This window comes from Triplophysa rosa, linkage group LG11, assembly GCF_024868665.1.
Source record: "Triplophysa rosa linkage group LG11, Trosa_1v2, whole genome shotgun sequence".
NCBI lineage: Eukaryota > Metazoa > Chordata > Actinopteri > Cypriniformes > Nemacheilidae > Triplophysa > Triplophysa rosa.
In genome coordinates, this window is record NC_079900.1 from 10,090,150 (window position 1) to 10,115,325 (window position 25,176).

The 25,176-nt window shown below is 39.7% G+C and overlaps 1 protein-coding gene across 1 annotated transcript in view; it reads left to right on the top strand.

Annotated features, from left to right (window-relative positions):
• Positions 1-16,222, top strand: part of grin2aa (glutamate receptor, ionotropic, N-methyl D-aspartate 2A, a) — a 132,288-nt gene extending 116,066 nt beyond the window's left edge. The window contains exons 10-13 of the mRNA XM_057346461.1: positions 2,363-2,523; positions 4,075-4,262; positions 7,289-7,527; positions 9,574-16,222. Of these exons, the coding sequence (XP_057202444.1) occupies positions 2,363-2,523; positions 4,075-4,262; positions 7,289-7,527; positions 9,574-11,364 (2,379 nt within the window). The 3' untranslated portion in view covers positions 11,365-16,222. The remainder of the gene's footprint in view (positions 1-2,362; positions 2,524-4,074; positions 4,263-7,288; positions 7,528-9,573) is intronic.
• The last annotated feature ends 8,954 nt before the right edge of the window (positions 16,223-25,176 follow it).

Here is a 25,176-nt window from a genome sequence, read left to right on the forward strand (position 1 = left end):
ATACTGTTCACTTTTGTATTTCACTTGAACAAAACCCACTTCTAAATGCTTACATTTCAATGTGCTTTTTGATGGAGGCGCAGAAGTGTTTATATTACTAAGTTTTGTTTTACAAAACATGTATTGATTTGTCCAAAAACAGAAATTGAGCAGATTGGATTTCAAAAGAGTCTGAATATGACCCACTGTGAATAATCAATAACTGAGTGACTCAGGTATCTGTGCATTACAGGATGGAAATAAACATTGGACTAAATAAACCATATAACCATCCTGCTTGTATATGGACAAACTCACATTACATTAAGGCAAATTATCAAGAGTATGTGATCAAGAGTATTCTTGTGATCTCCATTACTTTCTATATCACTCGCCATTGAGGCTTTTGTAACGTAATTAGACTTGAAAATAAACCGGGCGCTACTCTTATTCACAAACTGGTCAACAACTAAAGAATCAAACCATTAAACTAGGACAATGTATTGGTGCTATAATATTCATATGTTTGTTTTAAAGACTGCTGTATGTAAATGGAAAGCGAGAACTTATCACAACACTTATGGGACACTAGAATAATGAAGATAGTGAGCTTGACAGTACTGTATGTTCTCACATTTTTTATCGCACTCTTACTGTAATATACCACAGGCTATAGGCCTCACAAACTCCTCACAAACACCCCCAAAGTTCTAATGAAATCTACGCCAACACAGCAGTTTTAATCTAAGTACTGTGACTTTTGGTGAGACGTTGCAGACTCCGTAGACTGCAGTGAATATACAAGCAGAGTGTATGTTTTGCAGGCTTGAGGTTATGTTGGACACTGAATGTTTTTTTCATGAGGTTTGCGTCCGCCGACCGAACCTCCTTTACATAAAAACAAAGACTTCAGAACTGATCAGTGCTTGAGCAGAGAATGCACAATGTGTTTTTTCATCACAATCCTGCTGCTTTGAAATAATTAGGATGCTTAGAGGTTTTGAAACAAACACTGCATTGCGTTATAGGTCCAGAGAAAAAAACATTTCTTCTATCGTAGGAGTTAAACAAAGGCCGGTCCTGTTTGGCAGCGATAGACTCTTTTATGTAGTTGTGAGCATGTGTTAAAGTAGAATCATTTGTCTTGCTTAGCTGTCTTGGGACTTTTGTTGGTGTTTGACTGTAGCATTTGTGAATGGTGTAGAGTTCCAGCATTTTTCCAGCATCCAGTATTTTTTCCAATTTAAATACACCAGCATACATCTTGAGCTGCACATTGTTTATTCACGAACAGTTGTGTAAATGTGTGATACGGTAGCTCTGCAAAAATAAAAGAAGCATTTAAGAATATGGAGACCACTGACTGTTGAAAGAGTCTACAAGTGCTGATCTAAAATCTAGACATGCAGTACAGAGCACATTTGGCTTTTGGACACTTTCGTGCATTGAGGTCACTACAGTGCACAGCTGCCGGAAAAGCCATTTTTTGATTTTGCACAGGTTTTGATGGCATATACATAAGGCACTACATGGTACACTATCCTTCTATTCTTGGCCACCTCTTCAGATGTGCACTTGAAAATGTGAAAGGTGTGTAAAGGATAAACATCTTGACTGAGGTTTCTATACGTCAAGCATGAAAGGGTTAAACTAAATCCTGTTACCTAAAAGTAAACTTAAATAAAACCTAGGTCATATATGAAGTATTTTACATTCCCATTTGTGACCCCGTACAACAAAACCAGTCTTATGGGTCAATGTTTCGAAATTGAGATTTTTACATCATCTGAAAGCTGAATAATTGAGCTTTCTAATGATGCATGGTTTGTTAGAATAGGACAATATCTGGCGGAGATACAACCATTTAAAACTCTTGAATCTGAGGTTGCAAATAAATCTAAATATTGAGAAAATTGCCTTTGAAGTTGTTAGTCAGAGGCACCGTAGCAGGCCATCCACTCGCAAAAATAAAGTTTTATATATTTACGGTATGAAATTTACAAAATATCTTCATGGAACATGATCTTTACTTAATATCCGAATGATTTTTGGCATAAAAGAAAAATAGATCATTTTGACCCATCCAATATATTTTTGGCTTCCCATGCTACTTAAGACTGGTTTTGTGATCCAGGGTAACATTTAATCTTTTTGTTTTTTTTTCTCTAGTATGACTTTTATTTTGAAAATCTAGTTTATTCATTTTTTTGAGTATTGTTTGATTGAAATGTTATTGAGCAAAAACAAGCATAAAGTCACCTTCTAAAGCTGAAAAAAATCAAGTTTTGAGTAGACGATTGAAGTGTTTTGTTATCTATATTTATTGCCATTGCAGTAGTGTATTGTATTGTATTGAATGTGTGTGTTGTTTCTAACTGTGTAGTTTCAGAGCCCATACTCCTACTCTCCTCCCTTCCGCTTTGGAACGGTTCCCAACGGCAGCACAGAAAGGAACATCAGGAAGAATTACCCAGACATGCATCAGTACATGGTGAAATACCATCAATCCGGAGTGAATGACGCACTGGTCAGCCTAAAGACCGGGTATGTGCAGCACACACATTAAATGAATCATTGGTAGTCCCACACTAATCTCCTCAAAATTGTGTGATTCACAAAGTTCTAGGCATTTCTCAGCCACTGTGTGTTCTCTAGTATATCAAGGTGTCATGCTGAATTTGGTAAAAGCTGAACTTTAGGTCACTGTCGAACCATAGGTCTCTTGTGATGACTGTGCTCTGTGTAAACAACACTTCAGTCTCATGACCGTCCTCGTCTTATCACCTCCTGTTACACCTGAATGAACTTTTTAAACTCCTCCCCATCCTGGACAGATTTTGAGAGGTATTGAGTGTTGCAGAACTAAGTAAAAACATGAATTCAAGAGCATTTCTGGAATGCAGGAGCCCAAAGGCCTGTTTCTCTTAATACCTGGATAAACAAAATCCCATTTCCAGCACAACGAAGTGTAGTTTCTGTGTAATGAAAGTGATAAAAACCTGTGATGATCAAATTTTGTTGGCTAGATGCCCCTAGTTCATTTTCTGACAATTTTACTAGTTATTAAGACAGTTCAGCTTTATGGAACACAAGCAGTCTTGCCTTTCTTATTATTAGGTACAGTGAATAAGAAACACAATAGATAAGAAACAGGGCGTATTAAATAGCGTCTATTATAACGGCAACATGCTGCATATTTCTGGATGGGTACAGCGCGTACAGTATATTAAATTGCCTCATGGTGTATGAATAAATCGTAGACAATTTCCTTTAGATTAGCGCAGTGCATTATTTCCCCCAGCTGAGTGTATGGGTACACATACTGCAGATCCAGCCAGCTCATGCTATTACAAAAGAATCATTGAGCAAATCTATTGGATGTCAGCGGGATTTCTGAGTTACATTTGACATTCTTGAAATGTCAGAGAACCAAACTAATGAGTCTTAGACAAAAGCTTTTACAACAGAGAGATCGAGTATGATGACTGGCCCACCATTGACTCCAAATGTCAGCATGTAGGTGGTATCTAAAACCAAAGTTTTGCCGCAGTTTGGAGTGTGAGACAAATTTAGGAATCAGATTTTTATGCATGGCTAAATTAGCAGTCGTGGGTTGATTAGCATTTCAAGCTTTCAGACGGACGTATATTTATTATGGTGTGGAAGAGGAAAGAGGAATTTAAATTTAAATTACAGCTTGCATATAATGATATAATATAAGGACATTAAAACTGTAACTGTTTTATACAAATAATTATACAGTAAAACCCCCAAAATGTAAGAGTTATGAAAATATTAACTTTATTCTACCCAATATGACGACAGTGTTAGATGCATGTAAAACATTTTCATGGAAACCAAGTCAAATGAAATACAGTTTTATTTGCGCTGTATTTTGCCTTTGCGTGTGGTGTGATTGCACCTCTGTGCTGTCTGTCGCCTCAGACTTCTATGACTCAGCATCTACACCATTGCTGTAAAGTTCAAATGTGTGGTGATTCATTTCAGGCTTTTGGTGACATGACAGTGGTGTTAAAAGATGAGAAGAACATTTGAGCTCAGTTTTCCATTTGAATATTGTTTTTTTTCCTCCAGAAAACTTGATGCCTTTATATACGACGCAGCTGTGCTGAATTATATGGCTGGTAGGGACGAGGGCTGTAAACTGGTGACCATTGGCAGTGGCTACATCTTCGCTACCACCGGCTATGGCATCGCCCTGCAAAAAGGATCTCTCTGGAAGCGTCCGGTGGATCTGGCCATCCTTGCTATTATTGGAGATGGTAAGTGCTTGTGATATTGACCGTGATACTATTTATCCCCCAGTCAAAATTTCTATCTCTGCCTCTATACATTTGTATTTTGAGTGGGATTCATTGACCAAATAACAGACAAAACACGAAAAACAAAATTAAAGATACATTTTACTGATGACACAATTCTTTTTGTTCACAATAACCCTGTGGTGAAAATCTGATATAGCGACAGCCCTAATATACAGTATATCTATCCAGGGACTTTATATATTTTTTATTTTATTAATTTAGTATTATATGATTTTATATATTAGTGTATGCTGTGTGTAGATATATACTGTGTCATTATCATACAATATATGTCCACCTCCAGTAATTATTGTTATTTTATTTGCCTACCTTATAATTTAATTTGCCATCATATTAATGGGTTTAAAAAAACATCTTGGTTACGTATGTAACCTCAGTTCCCTGATGGAGGGAACGAGATGTTGTGTCGAACCGACAGAATGGGGTTTGATCTTGAGAACCTATCATCTCTGACTGTACTTTTAAAAGGCCAATGAACTTGGCGAATGGCATGGCATGCCAGTCTCCGCCCCGTACATACGGGTATAAAAAGGAAGATGGCATGCCCATTCATTCACCTTTGGGCTGAGGAACCTGAGAGGCATTCCCGGTCGCTGCAGCGGACGGCGAAGCGTTGTGGCATGAAGGACACAACGTCTCATTCCCTCCATCAGGGAACTGAGGTTACATACGTAACCAAGACGTTCCCTTTCTGTCTGTCTCTCAACGTTGTGTCGAACTGACAGAATGGAGTTCCTATACGAAACGCCACGGTGCCGCGTCACGAGTTCCAGCGGAGTGACACTGACCAGCCTGGGCGAGTCACAAGTGAGTGCAACTGCGAATCGTAACCTTCCAGTGGTGTAGTAAGACATCAATGCATGAATCCGACAAGAGGCTCCTACTAACGGCCGTACAGGTGGTGGCCTTTGCTACTCTAGGGGCGAGATAGCCACCCGACACCGTAAGGAACACTGGGAAGCGCTACCCCCTCGCCTGAAGGGAGAACGCTATGGAGACCACATCTGCCGTAGGGAGAATAAACAAGGAATACCTACATGGTCTCACCAGTGGGGAGATCTCATGGGAGTAGTAGTGCGGGGCCCCAACCAGGGGTGCACAAGTGGTGGAGTCCACCGAGGGGAGGTCACAGGTTCACCGACAGGGCAAGAGTGAGGAAACGTCAGACGGGACTACCCAAGGAGGGGAGTCACTACGTGTGGAGCACTAGCTCAAGTATAAGGGTTTGCCTCATGAGGGAAACTCACCTATACTGGGCCTGGAATACGAGCCGCTCCACCTGGCTCATAAGCTCGAAGTGCTTAGTGATGGATGGAATGCTTATACTTCGTCCAGTGGAGGAAGTAGGGAAGCTGGAACAGCGCACTGACTCACCTGATGAAGGGGAGAAGGTGCTTCGCAGGCATACGCCCAGGCGGCAGTCGGTCTTACCTGGTGTGTAAGACGCGGGCAGACACCGGCTCTACACGAAGGTTGTAGAACCTAGCAAAAGAATTGGACGTAGCCCAACCCACAACTCTGCAGATGTCTGCCAGAGAGGCGCCCTGAGCCAGTGCCCGGGAGATCTTGGGATCGGTACGCCAAGGTGATGGCGTCCACGATCCAGTGCGTCAATCTCTGTTTGGAGACAGCTCTCCCCTTCTGCTGTCCTCCAAAACAGACAAAGAGCTGCTCAGAGCTTCTGAAGCTCTGCGTGTGGTCCTCCGCGTCAGACTCGTCCTGGGCTCAACCGGCCGTAGCCGGCAGCTCCAGGGAATCCTCAGCGTCTGATGCCAGGAAGTCCGATGCCGTGACTGACACCTCATCCTCTGTATGCTGTATGCGTAAATCCGCTATGGGACGGTCTACTGCCGCCCATCGGAGACAGGGTAGGCGAGCGTGACGGGGCATGGACGGTCCGCAGCACTTTCTGCGGCGGATTAACGTCCATGGGAGTCCCCATATCACCACCGCCGCTCGCCGCTGTGGAACGGGAAGCAGACGATGTTGTGGCTGAGTCCAAAAAGAACACATCCAACCGTGACCGCAATGCCTTGATCGGCATATGCTCTAGTAGACACCCTCAGCTCCCTACCTAAATGCCCAGGGGAAATCGCACACACCAGGATGAATCTGCTGTCTGCTTCGTAGAATCCTGTAGTTCCAGAGATAATGCGCTCAGCAGGTTCCGAAGAACAAAAGGTGAATGAATGGGCATGCCATCTTCTTTTTATACCCGTATGTACGGGGCGGAGACTGGCATGCCATGCCATTCGCCAAGTTCATTGGCCTTTTAAAAGTACAATCAGAGATGATAGGGTCTCAAGATCAAACCCCATTCTGTGGGTTCGACACAACTTCGAGAGACCGACAGAAAGGGAATGATAACTACTGAAAATTAATAAATAAAAAATAAAAATGTGTGACAGATTTTGAAACAAAAGGTCTCTGCTGCAAATGCATGTGTATTTTTTACCATCTTGGAATATTCATCAGTGCAGCAGTATCTATGTTGAACACGTGTGTTCTGAAGACTTTCTGCATTGTGCTAAAGACAGAAAAGCAGAATGTATTATTCTCACGCAGCAATGTCCATCTGTTAAATTATTTACCCACCTTTTAGTTTAAAGTTATGCGGCAGCTTGTCCAAAGCCCATTCTAAAGACATCTGGAGTACGTTCTCCTCTCTCTATACTATACCCTATCTCACAGTAGTGCTGTGAAACATGAAAAATGACAGAATCATCCTCTTGGCAGCTGCACCTTGTACAGAGACTGAAAAAAGTGTCTCAGATGGTGCTAACATATGGCTGAAGCTCGAGCGTATCATTTTACCGATCCTCTCTTTGACATGTTAGCACTTTGGGAGCTCTGGGATGGGGGAATATGTCGGTGGATGGTAACTGTTTGGCCCACTAAGGTGCACGTGTTCTGGGAGTCAGGGTTGATTTATGACGTGGGTCTGGGCATGTGCGTCTCCTCAGGTGAGATGGAGGAGTTGGAGGCTCAGTGGCTGACTGGGATCTGCCACAATGAGAAGAACGAGGTAATGAGCAGCCAGCTGGACGTGGACAACATGGCCGGTGTGTTCTATATGCTGGCGACCGCCATGGGTCTCAGTCTCATCACCTTTGTCTGGGAGCATCTGTTCTACTGGAGGCTCAGATACTGCTTCACTGGCGTCTGCACGGGCACACCTGGCCTGCTCTTCGGCATCAGCAGGGTAAGGAAGACATTTACCAAATAAACCATATCTGGATTTTAAAAAAATCTGTTTTTTTCAGTCACTTTCAAACCAAAGGCCACACATGATGGATGGCTTTTTTAAGCCTGGCTTAAAGGGATAGTTCAATCCAAAATGAAAATGATGTCATCATTTACTCCTGAAAAAACGTAACCTGTAAAAATGTCTTTGTTCTGCTAAACACAAAGCAAGATATTTGGAAGAATGTCAGTAACAGATATCATCCCCAATTGACTTCCATGGTATTTATTTTCCCTAGTCTGTTTGATTATGGACATTCCTTCAAATATCTTCCTTTGTGTTCAGCAGAACAAACAAATATATACAGGTTTGGAACAACCTGAGGGTAAATGATGACAGAATTATCATTTTTGGATGATCTGTCACTTTAAAATGTAATATGTATGTACTACATCAATATCTACATTACCTATTTTGTAGTACTTGCATTTTAAAAAATATTTTTTCTTACCTTTTTAAATTTTCTTTAATTTGCATTTTAATGTGAAAGGACAGTGAAGCATATAACTACATTTTAGATGCTTAATGTTAGATTTGGTTAATATTTGTTTTATTTTAGTGTAATGCATATCATTTCATAGGCAAACAATACACAGTGAGCGTAATTCCCACGACCCCCCCAGACCTCTGGATTAGGTGTTTGTAGAATTGTATTATTGATTTTAATACCATGACACAGAAGTCTATTGCTTGTTTTTTTTTTGGCAGACTCGACAGTAGAGGCAAACAATATCGCTTAGCATATATAATCCGGTTAGCATATCAGCAAGTGTCTGAATGAAAATGTTTGTCAGAAATTAGATTTTTGGCCACTTTTTTCACGGCCAGGGAGTTTAAGATGACAGTATAGCAGTCTGTTAGACATCGTGATCTCATGCACAGCCAGGCACTCAGTATGCCTTAAAGTATGTTTAGTTTTAATCGCTGATGGGTTTGTGTACATGTCAGTGTGAGAATATGGTGGTTTTGTTATAATTTTGACTTTGTGAAACTTGTGTGCAGTATTTCAGTTAAAAAAACAGCTTTTTTACTAAACAGCAGAAACTGTCATCGTCATTCTTTTGAGTGCAAACACGCCCTTCTGAATGTATAATATATCAACGTTGAGTGCGCATCAAAACCTCTGTTTTTCTGATGCAATTAACATTATGCTATTACTGGCCATGGATGCAAGATAAACAGAATTTCATTTTAAAGAAATGTTTGTGTTCATTTTCTAGCGATCATGGCAGCAGTAATTTATCAAATTATGATCAAATGATGAAGTGCTATAGCTGGGCATATATCCAGATGCGGGGTGTAGGCGAGCACACTATCAGCATTTTAAAGAGCCGATTTGCGTGCCTGGACTGCAGTGTTAGAGTGACGCTGTAGAGTATTTTGTGTTTCTGTAGATCCAATAATAAAGCATTGCGGTAACAGCAGAGTTTATGAGTTCGATCCCAGCAGGGAACATATACAGTATATGATAAAAATGTATTCCTTGAATGTCTTGTATGTTTAAATTGTCTGCCAAATGCATAAATATTTGAGTTTGTCACAACCTCGAACTCTAAAAAGTTTGGAATTGTGCAAAATGCATTCAGCAAAGATATAGTGGCAGTGTTTGCACCAAAACTTGATTTGCGTGATTTTTTTGTGAGTTATGCTAAAAAATGCAGATCGCACATGTAAGTAAAAGGCAGTAACAGTGGGTGCAGTTCATTCTTAGAATGTTTGCTGGTGAAAAGTGATTCATATAGAAAGTTATGTGGCTATGTGATAATTATATCTTTAAATAATTATAGAGTATCTGATGGCATGCTGTCACTGCTTTTATCTGTGGCCTAGTTAAAAGTACTCTCTGATCTCACTGATGGGTGCGTTAACATGTCTGTGCAGTAATAAAACGGTTTTATAAAACAGCAGGAAGAACTGACAATGACAGAAATAAAGTTGATTAATGATTAATCATTGATTAATGTATTAATTCTGAGCTGAATTTGACTCTTTGTTTTGCCGTAGGGTATTTGGAGTTGCATCCATGGTGTCCATATCGACATGAAGAAGAAATCATCTGACTTGGACTTCAGTCCACAATCCAACATGCTCAAGCTTATCAAATCTGCCAAACAGATGACTAACATGACCAACCTCAGCGGCTCCCGGATCAACTCTCCCAGACGTGGCAGCGAGTTCATGCACTCGGCCAGCCCCATGATCATGGACATGATGGCAGAGAAAGGAAACTTCATATACACTGACAATCGCAGCTATGCCCAAAAGGACATCTATGGAGACTCCAGTGACCTGCAGGCGTATCTGGCCAACCGCCACAAAGACCATCTGAACAACTACATCTTTCAAGGTCAGCACCCCCTCACCCTCAATGAATCCAACCCTAATACGGTAGAGGTGGCGGTGAGCGCAGACGCAGCCCAGACCAACGCAAAACCCCGGGCTCTGTGGAAGAAATCTGTGGATACTTTGCGTCAGACTCAGGGGCCCGAAGCCCTGGATCCCCGTTTGTCTATGAAGAGCCAGAGGTACCTGCCGGAAGATGCTGCGCACTCCGATATCTCCGACTGCTCGAGCAGGGCCTCTTACAAGGATTCAGACATTAACAAGCACCTGAAGCCCAAAGATAACTTAAAAAAAAGACCGATGACGTCAAAATACCCTAGGGATTGCAGTGAAGTGGAGCTGTCCTACTTAAAAAATAAGCAGGGCGGAGCGGGCCGGGAGAAAATCTACACTATAGACTCTGACCGGGAGCTGAGTCTGCACTCGGAGCCTCAGCACTACAAAGAAGGCAGAGGCCTGACCACAGACGATTTGGATTTCGCCGAAATTTACTCCGACCACAATGACAATTACAGGAAATGCGACCAGCCCATCATCCATCTGAATAGCAGCCCCCTGCATCAAAATGAATCCGACCTCCTGCCAGACAATGCCTACAACAAACACTACAGCCTGAAGGAGAAGAACCTCAGTCAGCACGAAAGTAACGACCGTTTCAAACAGACTCATTGCCGCAGTTGTCTTTCCAAGGTGCCCAACTACAGCACAGGGCCGTACGGCCCCTTACGCTCACCGTATAACCGGTGCGAGGCGTGCCTCCACATGGGCAACCTGTACGACATCAGCGAGGACCAGATGTTGCAGGAGGCCATGATAAGCCCCACCATGCACCACGATGACATGTTCAGCCATTACTGGCCCCAGACGGATGGGCCGCACGTACAGAGGAGGAACAGACTGAGGCTCAGCCGGCAACATTCTTTTGACAACATCATGCTCGAGAAGCCCAAAGAGATCGACCTGAACCGTCCGGCACGTAGCGTCAGCCTAAAGGAGAAGGACCGCTTCCTGGAGGACAGCCCTTATACAAACATGTTTAACATCAAGGCTGACAAACTGTTCGGCAGCAGGTCCATGCTCTTTAACCGCAACCTGGAGGAAAGCAAGCGCAGTAAGTCACTTTACCCAGATCACCCCACAGACAACCCCTTCCTGCAATCTATACGGGACGACACTCGTCTGGTCCACGGCAGGAGCTCCTCGGATATTTACAAACAATTGGCTCCCATCAAAGCGCGGAACGAGAACAATCTGAGGTCCTCCGTAAAGTCCACCACTTCGTTCTGTTCCAGGGATGGTCGAATACCCAATGACATGTACATTTCAGAGCATGCGATGCCTTACGTAGCCAACAAGACTAGTGCATACTCAGCTCCCCGGGTCCTCAACTCTTCGCAGTTTAGCAATAGAGGAGTGTATAAGAAAATACCTAGTCTCGAGTCAGATGTTTAATGCTTTTTTGTGTAGCTGATATATTTACTCACGTAGAATGCCACAGTCACCTACAGTACATCTTAAAAAAGTACCCGAGTACTCTTTTCGCAGATATCGCTCTTCTTATACGAGTGAGTCAGACTGGATAGCGCTTTCCAAAGGTTTCAGCATTTTCTTGACAAGCGTCTCAATGACTGTTTGCCAAAAGACAATTAGTCAAGTATACTGTAAGCCAATAAAATTTGGTTTAGCATGGAAGTTGTTGATTTCCCCCACACTTGGCCCCGTGCCGGTGTGTACACGAAATGCGCAGATGCAGTGCTTTGAAGTCCGACCCATCGCTGTGGTTGGCCGAGGCAGATTATAGGGTGGGGTTTCAGGTGCTTGGCCCCACACAGCATGTAATGAGAGCATACCTACCTGTATCCCATTGACTGTGTCTGGAAGTTAGGGCAAGCAAGGGTATTTCATTTTCGGCGCCCAGCAATTGCATATTTGCTTTTATTACTACAGTATAGACTTGGGATTTTTGGCATTCTAATCCCTATTTAGATTTTAGTATTTATCTTATTTGGTAGCACAATAGCAATTAATTAATCGCCCACCTCTGCTTTATAAACAGAACTTCTATATTACCGTCAGGAATAGCTTTTTTGGTTTTGCATGTGCCTTTATTTCTTGTCTTCTCTCTCTTGGTTTGATCAAAGATATAATTACACTAAGGTGATATTGTTTGCCAGCTGAGGTGACACACGTGGGCAATGAAAACCTGACCTGTGTGTAGGTGGGTTGACCCTGGGTTGTGTCGGAGACCCTGAGACAACACACACGAACAACCTTTGGGAATATTGTGTTGATCCTCCATTTCAAGAATTATGTTCTGTTGGAGGATGGAAGCTTGTATCACGTTTTATTTTCTTCAGTACTTCCATACATGTCACTGTACACTGTGAAACTGACTCAGATCACCTCCTGAAGACCGCTGTTTACGTTGTAGTTTGGCATAGCATTGCTTTGTGCAAAGAGTGCCACACGTAAAACCTTGGGTTAGCTTGAAGTCTGAACCAGAACATTGGTTTTCTGTTGCAGTCCGCTCAACACATTCACACCGAGGACTACTAGCAAGACCTTTGCTCTGCAGACCTGTTACTACACTTTATACTGTAAAAATACATTCGATGAACTCCTTGCAATGTTAATCAGAACACATAGCCAAATTGTGTATTCGATCAAATACCTCAGGATGGGTCATTTTCTGTAACATTTTCATTGCGCTACTGATAGTCACATTAAGCCATCTTGGACGTTAGCGTTATGTTTATGACTCAAAACTTATTTATCGATTTTATCATCCGAAGGTGTTGTATAGTAAAAATATTTGACATGTTGTCGCTGTTGTATCAGACTTGTCAAGATGTATACTGTACTCTCTTCTCATTTTTTTCTCATTCTCATTTTGAATATCTCATCACAATCATATTCATATGAAGTGCTGCTTAAAAAAGCTAATGTGCGACGCACATGTAAAATATCAAGGTCTTGTTTATGCCATACTGTAGTTTTTACTCTTTGCAACTTGTTTTTGAGTTCTTTTTTCACCCTTGTAATAACCCCAGTCTTTAAGGAAGATGTATTTTGATTACATGAAAACTTATAATAATAATGGCATGCAACTCAATTGTAACTCTTTCTATGTTTTTGTTATGATGTTATGATCACGACTTATTTGTAACAGGGTGCAAATATAGCATATATACGGAAAGAAAATGATCATTTGTATTACAGTGCTGCTGTTTTCGGTAGGCAAGATGTTTGCCTCTAGCCCATCACAATGTTTTATATTTGTATCACTGAGTCACTTCTGCATTTCTATCATATCTGGACGCCACCTTTGTGAGGTAAGGTGAAGATCCGCTCTTCCTCGATTGGCAGGTGAATACATCACCAGCTACGCTTTGTCTCTTGCCTGTCATATAAAGCCAGACTTTAACTTTAAAGAGAAAGAAAAAAAAACGATTATTTTCGGGTCTGCTGTCCTTCCAAAGATATGACGTCGTCTTGCGTTCTCTATTATCTATGGTTTGCTGTAAGAATAGAGCTTTTTTTTAATTTCTCAAAGACTTATGTAACTATTTTGAATATAAGACACATGTAAATTGCTTGTAAATTCATACTCGAACAAGTCATTATGAACGTTCTGATTATACAGAGTAAACAATATTTTTGCCTGGGTTTCACAGATCTGTACAGTAGCACTCGTTTTCCGTAGCATATACACCACATTACTTGGCATTGAAACGTCACCTTAAGAGATTTCAAAGTCTCCATGCAGTTTTAATCAGGGATTGTAGCCCTGCAGTTTTGTAAGCTTAAAGAAGTGAGGGCCGGGGTGGGGGTTACAAGCATCGCAGCAGATTTTTCTAAGTAAATATTGTCCATCCACTTGAAGGTAAGCTTGGATCGAGTATGCCTGGAGAGGTGTGTGGAGAACGGGGAGGGGCCTTTTGGTTCATAGGCATTTGAAATAGGTTGTGAGACTGCAGGGTACGAATCCATCCCGCTCATGAACCAAAGCTCTGAGGCATCTCTGCAGAATCGGCCTGTCAGATACAGCAGGCCGCCAAACTTCTGGGATCTTTACATAACATCTTGAAAACCAAAATGTACTTCATCAGTGTTGTCGTTCTGAATCCGTTGATGGTTATTGGAGGCGGTTGTGTCAGTTAAGAACGCCACAGGTCAGGTATTGATTGCAAACAGATGAACTGTCTGGGTTTATTGTAGCAGTTTATGGCTAGGCAAGAGCTGTGTGTAGTTCCTTAAAAAGCTACCATGTTATATTTTTGGTTTATTTACGTCTCATAGAATAGGAAACAAATGTATGAATTTAAATTAGCTCAGATGCTATTTCCATAGGATGAGCTAGACTAAGCAAAGTAGAGTTACTAAAAGTCAATAAGCGAGATTTATAAGACGCAGAAACAAATTAGTACTTTCTCAGTCGCATCTTAAATGCCAGTTAAGGTTGAATCTGTTTTGTCAGTGACATTTGTTATGTTCCTTGTTTGACAGATTCAGGCTCTTTGTCTGATGTGCATGTAGATCTGTCATCACTAATATAAAGATCAGTTCTGAATAGATGAGCAAGAACAAGTTTCTCAGGTAGCTAAAACAGCTCTGTCGATTGTCTTATAAAACCCATTTGCGTGTACAGGACCGATTGTGTTTCCCTTCCAGGTGAATTTTACGCCAATGTAGGGCAGAGTAACAAAAAGCGAAGCATTTGATGTGGTACATGGAAGCGTGGAAGTGAGACCATTACTTAATACAACAACAGATCTCCTTCCAAGTCAATTTCGCACCCACATGGAAGACCATTTGAAATCCATTCTTTCCAAATTTGATATTTTGCCAAGTGCAGTGTAGTAAGAACAATGGGCCATTTCTGCTGCCAGGCAAGCTGTTGTACTGTTACTGCATCATTGGCTTTGGTCCCATCGAGGTAGTTTCAAGGAGAAAGCGCCTCGACTCAAATTACACCTGCCACGTCTGCACAAGACGCAGTGAGAAGGGGCAGGTGGCTGAAGCCTTCATGCATGGCTGTGTCAACTATGTAGCTCGATCCCTTTCATTCACGACTGCTTTATAGCCCTCAGGAAGGTAGAAATGGCAGCTTATAAACAACATGCCCGAGTCCAACAAATCTCTCGCTCAAAAAAGAGCTTGTTTTTACTCACCTCAGTCATGCTGTTCTTTCAGCGTTGTCAACTTTTGTCAAGTAGCACTTTTATCACGATTGCATTGTATGCATGATATGAGGATTTAACCCTTTCATGCATAGTAGATAGCTACAGTATCTCTTCAAACAAAAAAACAACAACAACGAAATGTATACTGTCCACTCAAGTGGACATCTGAAGATCTCTCTGAAAATTATGTAATAAAAACACACAAAAATCCTGACTGAGGTTGTCAGATTCATGCATGAAAGGGTTTAAAACAAGCACCTCTCTAAATTCATTTATTATCATTCCATTTTCCAAACTATCTGTTGTTTAGATTTTAAGCTTTGATTATTTTGAATAGAAATCGAAAAGGAGGAGATTTTGTGAGAACTGGCCCTGAAAAATGGCAAAATGATCTTGAATTCTGTGATTGTGGATTGATTTGGAGCACAGAGCTGCTGAATTCCTTGCACTTAATAAAGGAAAAAGAACGCTGCTTTCCCTGTAAAATAAAAAAACGAATGATTTTGATCTTAGAGAGATACATTCTTTGAAAACGATCACTTGTGTTTCCTGTTTATTAATCCCTCTCGTGAGCTTTGCATTCATATTTTATGTGGTTAAAAGTAGAAATTCTTTTAGATCAGTGTTTTATACTGGGGCGGGGGGTTGTCATGTGACTATAACCTATTTATCACTGAAACCATGTGACCTGCTGCCTAAATGTTCTTTTATAATGAAGCATCACTTGTGTGCGTACTAAAATTTCTTAAGAAGTTCCAGGTAAGTTGGGAACTAATCGCTTACATAAAGTCGACTCAAACTTGCATTAATAAAATCATTTCTGCTATTGGCAAAACTGCATGAGAAAGTACTAATTCAGTGGGGCGGTTTGAACATATCTCCTGTTCACTTTAAAGTACATTGGTTCCAGTCGTTTGTAACATGAAGCAAGTATTGTGTTCTGACATTTCTTTTTCCTGCTTTTTTATGTACATGTAGATCATATTAACGGAACAGGTCTGATATGTGACTTGTGAAATGTCAATACAATGTGGTTGCAGGAAATGTGCTGGGTTACAAGATGTAAAAACATGTATATAAGTAAAAGTTTCATTTTTCTAATAAAGGCTCTTTCTGCCACTTTATATGATCACTATAACTGTTGCGCTATGTTTACAAAACCCGTGTTCTTGCTGCATGTTGTAGACACATAGAAAGTTCATGAAGCAGAGGGTTGGAAAAGGGGTGATTGACAGTTCTGGTAATTCCAAGTGATGATCGGTACATGCTGTAATGGTGACAGATCCAGTGCTCCCCCTGCTTCATTCAGCCCTCTAGCAATGGCCTGAACATGTGTGAAACGGACTGTGACCCAGCAATATTGCACGAGTCGAGAACTCGGCTTTGCTGTTGGGAGAGTGAGGCATTATGTGTGCACAATGCAGATTCTCTGATGCAGACAGCCGCAGGACGGAGCGCATTGAGAAATGAAAGAGGGGCTTATCTGTTTTGTCTTTCTTTTAGACTTTCACCCATCTATTCAAAGTATGGGATGATCCAAATATTCATGAAATTCATGTGTGTGTGTGTGTGTGTGTTTGTGTGTGTGTGTGTGTGTGTGTGTGTGTGTCTATGTCTTGTGCAGGACTGCAGTGTCATTATTATAACACCATGCTTTATTATTGCATTACTGCAGTAATATTTTCCTAAAAAATGTTTTTTGAATTATTAATACAGTATTTTGTTTTTTAATATGCATAATAAGGAAAACAAACTATATATAAAACAAAGTCTGTCAAAGTAACTTTTTTTTAAATAATTTTAACGGAGCCACAATTGTAGCAAAGTAGCTGTAGCAGCTCTTGAAAAGCAAAACTGAAAGTCCTCAACAAATGTCATTTTCCTTGTTAGCATAACCCTCACATGATACAAGCACTTGTCTTGCACGCCTCACATGTAATAAGGGGGATGAAATGATCGGTGCTTTTGAGGTAATGTGATATTGATCATATCTGCTATGATTGGGACAAATACCCTTCTATATCTAAATGGGCTTTGTGCTCTGGGGAGATAAAGACAATATCACTCGAGTGTCTGCTATTAAATGGATCTTTAAGCTTCTGGTGTTCACGGCTGAATGCGCCTCAACAAAGCAAAATAACTTCAAATGAGTCACTTTCCCTGGGAGAGAGATCACGAATAAAGATATAATCTTTAGCACAAAAACATGTTCAAAAATCGGTTTGGATAGAAAAGCTTGCAGCACTAAAACATTTTCATCACAACTCATAAAAAAGAAGCTACAGGCGCCAGCGTTTGTACAAACACAGTGTTACCTGTTAAGTCAAATTAGATCTTGTTGATAAATGAATCTCACTAAACCGTTGGATTCAATAGAGTTTCTTATTTTAATCTTATGAGTAATCTTTTTCCAGAAGAATGAGAATCATGAAATGAAACTACAAAGGAAGACAAAAATTAGCCCCGCAGGTGCCGACGCGAAATACGCAATGACAACAAGGTATGGGGCCGGCATCTGTGCGCTATGAGTTACCCGCATGCGGAATGACTTCAGCTACAGATGCGCTTTTGTTGTTCGGTGAAGGAAAATTAATAACTTTGTTAAGCTTTCTTTGCATTCAAATGCTGGTTAATGCACAGTCGTGATCTCCTGCTCGAATCTTTGAGAGGGATGCAATTAATCATCACAGGCCCGATGTGGGCTGGCATGCCTGAAACTGTAATTAATTACTTTACAAACTAGCCAACAAAACCACCGCAGGAGTGCTTCATCTTCAGTTGATGTAAATGGACAAAATGTAGTATTCTGGACTACACACGGTCCCTTTGAATCCTTTTCTTTACTTGTGATTCTTCTCGGTTTAGCATGATGCAGTGAGTAAACCTCCAAAACCCCCAAGTGCAGTGCTCGAATTGAAGGGAGACTGGGGTGATCCGGGACACCCCATGAGAAGTAAAAAATAGACTTAGGGGGTCCCTCAGATATTTTTATTTGAGTAAAAATGATAACGACAAATGTGATTAAATTCATGCAATGGATATGGTATTTACAATCATTTATATTAAGTTTGTTTATGGGCTAGTTGTCATGTCTCTTTACATTTTAAACGCCCCACCAAATGTCTAAAGACCGCTAAGTGCAGGACATCGTTGACATGACTGCTTGATTGGCGTCGCTCAGGTGAAGCTAACTTCAGCTAAAAAATGGAGAATAATAAACCTTCACTCGCAGTCGGGAAGAGGAAGCTTCTACTTTTTTAAGTTTAAGGGGTACTTTCCTCTCTCGAGTCTCTATATATATTTCCACCAGAGGTGGACGAAGTACACAACTTCCTTACTTGAGTGAAAGTACAGATACTACTGGTCAAATATTACTCCACTACAAGTAAAAGTTGTAAAGACAGATTCTTACTTAAGTAAAAGTACAGAAGTACGTGCTTTTAAAAGTACTCAAGTATTAAAAGTACATTTCCTTTATGTCAGTTGTGCATTGTTTTATTGTCGTATACCTTATGCCCCTGAAGCAACCTACTGAATACACCGAGTAGCTCACAGTATCAGTGGTATAAAGGAGTAGTTCACTTCAACATTTGCCCCCATTGACTTTCCATAGTAGTTTTTATTCCTACTATGGAAAGTCAATGGAGGCAAATTTTGCAGTGAGCAACTCCTTTAAGAGCTTTATATGTTTAGCACATATATGTTTAGTTTAGATATAATCCTGTATGATCATTTAGCCTAATTATCCTCATTAGCCCCTAGTCCTATATGTATTTATGAGCAGTGTTCTTTTATTTTGTATATTCCCTTTACCAGTTTTAGCAGCAATTTACCAGTAAGTAGTAAGGTTCTTGTAAATAGTAAAGTGTAGAAGCCATGTGTTTGTTGGATTTATTACCATTTGTATTACCATAATTTAACTACAAACATAAACTATAGCTAGTATAATGAAACTATGGTATGTTTAGTTGCTGTGGTTTTACTAAAGATTATTAATTGGAGTATGGTTCCTATATATAGAAAATGGTAAATTTGTGGATACTGTGGTTTTAATGCAAATACCATCCCTGCTGAAAAAAAACAATGAATTTTTTAATTAGAATGAGATTTTTAAATTAAATTCCTCTTTGTAGTGTGTTTTGGGTTTTATTCCAATAGGATTTACCATCCCAGCAATAGAATCCATCACATACAAGTAGACAACAAGTATCCATAGTACAATTCCCATTATAACCATTAAATCCATTACATTTTATGTTGTATTTTGGGCAGGGTTCTATTGTTTTTATACAGATATACAGGAATACTTCAACTATAGTTACTTCAGTAAAAACATCATTCATTTTCCAAATCGCTTTAAATGATATAGCAGCAGATCAGAAGTTAACACGCACGCGTAGCTCAAGGTGTATGTGATGCTTATTTACCGTTTAGCCGTTATGCCGATCATTTTCATGACAATGTTTCTACGATCTTTGACTGATCGTAACCCACAGATGATTACACCACACTTTAACATGTGCCTTTTTCCTCTTTTAATGTTCTATTTGCCTTTTCAGAGCGCTATCAACGATGTAGCAGCGCCTACGTTTACATTAGTTTAGCGGGGAAGATCCCAGAGTTGCCAGATTTGCGTTAAAAAAATCTGACAAATGGCCATTCAAAGCTTGCCGGAAAAACGCGAGTTTAGAAAAACTGAAATACTTGGCAACAGTAAAAGGTCCTGCAGATCGCAAGCCAGATAAATTGCGCACACAGGAAAACCCGCTGCATAGAAACCACTTTCTACTTTTGGACCTTTTTATAAATGTAGTGGAGTAAAAAGTATGATATTTGTCTTTCAAATGTAGTGAAGTTAAAGTACAAGTACTCAGAAAAAAATAATACTCAAGTAAAGTACAGATACTCAAAAAGTGTACTTAAGTACTGTACTCAGGCAAATTTACTTCGTTACTGTCCACCACTGATTTCCACTATATTTATCAACTCCATGTTGGGGCTTTTGTATTCCTTGCATAAATTATTATTAGGCCTGGTTCTGGGGTGCTAGAGATCTCGATGAAGATGAGTGACAGCTTTTTAGTAATCATAAAGGGAGTGTTTCTGTGCTATATATAATCCATTCAGAATTGTATATAACTTGTTTTTCATGCTGCTTAGACCAACGGCCACATATACGCTGCCATGTTTCCGGAATTACATCAGCAGATAAATGCAGGATTCACCCTTGAAACCCTTGTACACCACTGTTCAAAAGTCCTTTCTGTTCACCAAGCCTGCATTGATTTGATCCAAAATACAGTAAAATAAGCCTGTTCTTTTATGTAAGCCTGTTTTTACTAAATAGTATATAGTTTTGCATATTATGAAAAAATATATTGTGTATTTGGTATAAATGGTATATTGCGAAACTAACCACCACCCCCACCAAAAATAAAGTCACCCATAAGACTTGATTCAATTCGAGCACTGCCCAAGTGAATACAAAAAGCTAACAGAAGTTAAAAATAAAATACATTATTTTCTGTTGCTTCATAAAATAAGATAAAACAAGTTGTCATTACAGTATACAGTAACTTATATATTACATTTATGCATTTGGCAGACGCTTTTATCCAAAGCGACTTACATTGCATTGTACTATAATTTTTTTTGTGTCTGACTATTTGCAATCCCCTGGGATCGAACCCATGACCTTGGCATTGCTAGCACCATGCTCTAACCACTGCAAAGCAGCTTTAGATACATCATAATTAAAAATGTATTTAAGACTACACCACTAGGGTACAGTGTACAGTACATTCTTTCAGCAGTCAGTCATAGGCCTAATATACTGTATGCTATTCAAAAAGGGAGAGGGGGCTCAGTTTTCTTTTTAATTTAGCCTACTTGTTTTGTTCAATTTTATTTTAAGTTATATTGTATTATATTGAAAAGCAAGACAATTTTCAAAAAGCACATTTTGACCATTCAGTTTATGCAATAGTGAAAAAATTGGCTAAATAGAAGAAATGCTCAAAGCCATATTCGGTATTCGGCCTTCGGCCAAGTGTTTTCATTTTCAGGTTTCGGTGCATCCCATTGTTTTTTATTATGTTATGATGTTTTTATTGTATATTTATTTTTATTATTATTACTTAATCAAAACAACTCAACTGCAGTTTGATTGATATTACTTGGACTGCACAAAAAAAGAATATGTTGAATATGCAAATAAACTCTGTCATGGTTCTGCCCCATCTTGTCTTGCTTTTCTTGAGCTAGTGGCAGAACCATGACAGAACCTCTTGTTTCATGTGGAGAGGGGAATTTTGGCACTGATTGCCTTCCATACTCTCCAGGTCTCGTCATTGTTCCTGCCCTCTTGTTTCCTCTTTAGTGATAATTATTAGTTCATGCCCCGCACCTGTCCCCTCTTGATTTGATCCCTTATTTAATGCCCCTTTGTCCTCTGTCTTGTGCTGGATCATTGTACTGTTGTGTCGTGTTTATGTCATCGTGGTTCCTGAGTTCCTGTTCTGTAGTCAGTTTAGTTTATTGTGGTTATGTCAAGTGTTGTTATTATTTCTAGTCTAGTTAGTCCCTGTCCTCGTTGCTATGTTTTGTTATGTTCCCCATCGTGGGTTTTTATTATTTTAAAGTCCTGTTTAACCCCTTACCTCCTGTCTGCACTTGGGTCCTTTGTATGTGTCTCACCCCGAGAACCATGACAAACTCTATGATGATGGAGCCATAAGGTGACAGTTTGCCAGTCACACACAATATCTGCAGTTATGTCTTTGAATAGAGTTTGTAGTTTTTTTGTAGTTTTGTGTTTTGTAGTTTGTAGCTCCACTTAAAGAGTATCTCCCTGAGTTAGAAAACACTAAAGCCAAATGCCCGTAACAATCCAAAACACTTCAATAACATTTGCCGATGCTATAGCTATTGATTATTTTGGCTAAAACCTCACCACTGCTTACTTGGGGGTCAGTTACACCTTACAAATAGAAGGAGGGAGACCAAATTAAACAACTGGCCCTGAAATGTCTCACTGATTACTGTCACGTAATGCAACACCTCATTTTGACAGCCAATCAATGTGAAGCCCAGTGAAATGGGAACAGGAGCACCTGGACAGCATTGTCTTGTTGTTGTGTCTGCATCATGTGCCTTTCATTGGCTGAAGACAAAACCCTGTGATGCTTCACCTTTTAGTCACCTCTTGTGTTGTACTTTTGCCAGGAGCTTATTGGTTACTGCTAAGGTCACCTGTGTCCACTCACCAATGAGAAATTCTTCAATGAGTATCTGTTGTCCCCGGAGGCCAGAAAAAGAATTAGAGGAGCCATTAACCTGGCAGGGTGTTTTCACGCATACGCTTTGATTTTAAAAAGCAAATGTGTATAATGCTAACACCTCAAAATTGGTGGAAAAACTGGTTAGTGAGCCGCTCGGTTAAGGAAAATCTCCTAAAAGCAACAAGCACTGGGAATTTTAACAGTTTAATACACTGCAAGAAATGTTCATACAGTACAGTATTCATTCTAAAATGTGCCTGTAACATGTTTGCCCTAAATTTGTTTTACCACCTGGAAAATCATCTGAGCTACTTAACAGAATCACAATATTTAACCTGCTTTTACTGAGTCAGAGGCAGAAAAATCAACCATCCATGCAAAACCTTAGAGGCTTATTTAAGAACAAGATATAAGACTACCTGTGACTGTAGATGCATTTACATCAGGAGAATGACTTAACTTCAGTTTGACACTCACGTGCAGTCTTTTCAGAGCGCGATCACAGTTCAATGTTTTGGCATTTCTACTTCCATTGACTGCAGTCAGAGTATTGTCCTTCAGAACTCAACAGGCAGTGATGTGAATTTCAGGCTAATTTAGTTAGCAGTGAGAATCTCTCTGGAGAATTCCACTTCATATCTGAACATATGGACAGTGTCTCAGTGGCAAGGCACCATTTGGGGGAGAATCTCCAATTAGTCAGAGAGATGCTCTCACGGCAAAGCTATTTTCTCCATCTTTATATTTAGATAATGAGTACTATCATATTTAGAACATTTGGTCGTCTGGATGTAATTACATTGATCACATAGTTCATTAGCATTTGTGCTGTAAGTCAAAGGCTATGTGTAGTATGTTGTATACTGTACAGAATACTAGAATTCTTAATAATAATAGAATACTTATATATATTAATAGAATTTTATTGTGAAAGTAATGGAGGCTAGGTCATTTAGCAACGCAACAAATTACTGACTATTGTTTCTGTTGGCTGGAAACTTGGACCTTGTTTATTTTTTCCAGTCTGTTTTATAGAAAGCAGCTGGTTGCACTATATCACATAAAGAAATGACTTTTATGTTTTAAAGGAATAGTTCACCCCAAAATGAAAATGATTTCCTCAATTATTCACTGTAATCTCAAACCTGTATGACTTTCTTTCTTTTCCAGAAGACAAAAAAAGATATTTCTAAGAACATTGCTAGCCAAACATCATTTAGTACCATGGACTTACACAAAACAGATACACTTGACACAAAACCACAGTCATTTTTCAAAATATGTACTGTAAAAAATGAAAAGTTGACTTAACTTAAAATTTCAAAGCAACTCGCTACACAGCTTTTTTGAGTTTACTCAACTTTTGGTCAAGTATTTCACCTACCTCAATTAACTGAGTAATGTCACATGACTGTCAATTGAAAAAACAATGTTGAACCAACTTAAAATAAATATGCAATAATCAAATTTCTGAGTTCACTCAACTATGGACTTAGTTGACCCAACTCAAAAGATTATGTTTTATATAATGTTAATATATAAATGTTATATTATTATATACACAATCTTAGATATATTATAAACACACTCTACTTAAGTAACTACTTAAGCTGTTTGTGATTTAAACATTTTAGCAGTGGCCTCACTGTGTCATTTACTTCTTCAGACCTCAACACTGAACACATGAGCCTCAATCATGGTAACAATCATCAAACATCATATAGTGAGAAAAGGAACTCTAAATACTAAAGGTAACTTACAATGACAACAAAAACAAAAAATATAGCCAGCAAACACTAAAATAGCAATCATTTTAATAATTTTAACCGGCGAATTGAAAATTCTGCAATGCATGCTGGGAACTAGCAAACACTAGAATTGTTTTTTGAGATTACCCAGTTTGGCAAGTTGGTCAAACTTCTTGACGCTTTGGACAATCACTTAGATATCTAAGTACAGTCAACAAAATAATCTTTGTTGGTACCACATTTAGACTAATTTTGTTCAGCGTACTCAAAATAATACATTCTTCTTCTTCTACTAAAAAAACTTTGTTCAATTTACTTTATTACCTTTGTTTGGAGAACAATTTGAAGTTGTATTTTTTACAGTGTATGTTTTGTGTTCCACAGAAGAAAAACTAATATATGAGTGTCACGGTCCTGCATTCTTGGTTCTGTATTTCTAGTCATGTGGCAGGATCGGGACGGAGCCCTTAGGTTTTATGTGAGAAAGCCATGAGTTGTTTATGTTTTGACATCTCATGTGCTTTCTCGTGTCTTGTCATTGGCCCTGCCCCTCTCGTTTCATGTATTGCTTCCCTGCCGTGTCTGATGTTTCCCACCTGCCCTGTGTAATTATCCCTCATTTGTCTTTCCTATAAATGCCCTCATGTTTCATTGTCTTGTTGCTCGTGGATTGCGTTGGGTATGTACGTGTTCGTGTACCATGTCCGTGCTCTTGTTCCTGTGCTCGTGTTACCCGTCTAGCGTTTGTATTCGATGTTTATATTATTCTTATTATTTGGACCTTGTTTTGTCTTGCCCCCTCGTGGGAAGTTTTTGTTTTATTGTATTTACCTCTGTTTAGTTTTTTCCCCCTCATGGGTGTTTCATTTGTTATTAAAGTTTTGTGTTAACCCCGTCATTCCTGCCTGCAATTGGGTTCTTTCCTGCCACAGTCCACGCTCGACGTGACATATGAGTGTAAATAAATGATGACAGACATTTCTATTTTGGGGTAAACTATCCCTTTAAGTTGCTTTTTTGGTTATAGTACAGAAATGCTGTACAGACTGCTTG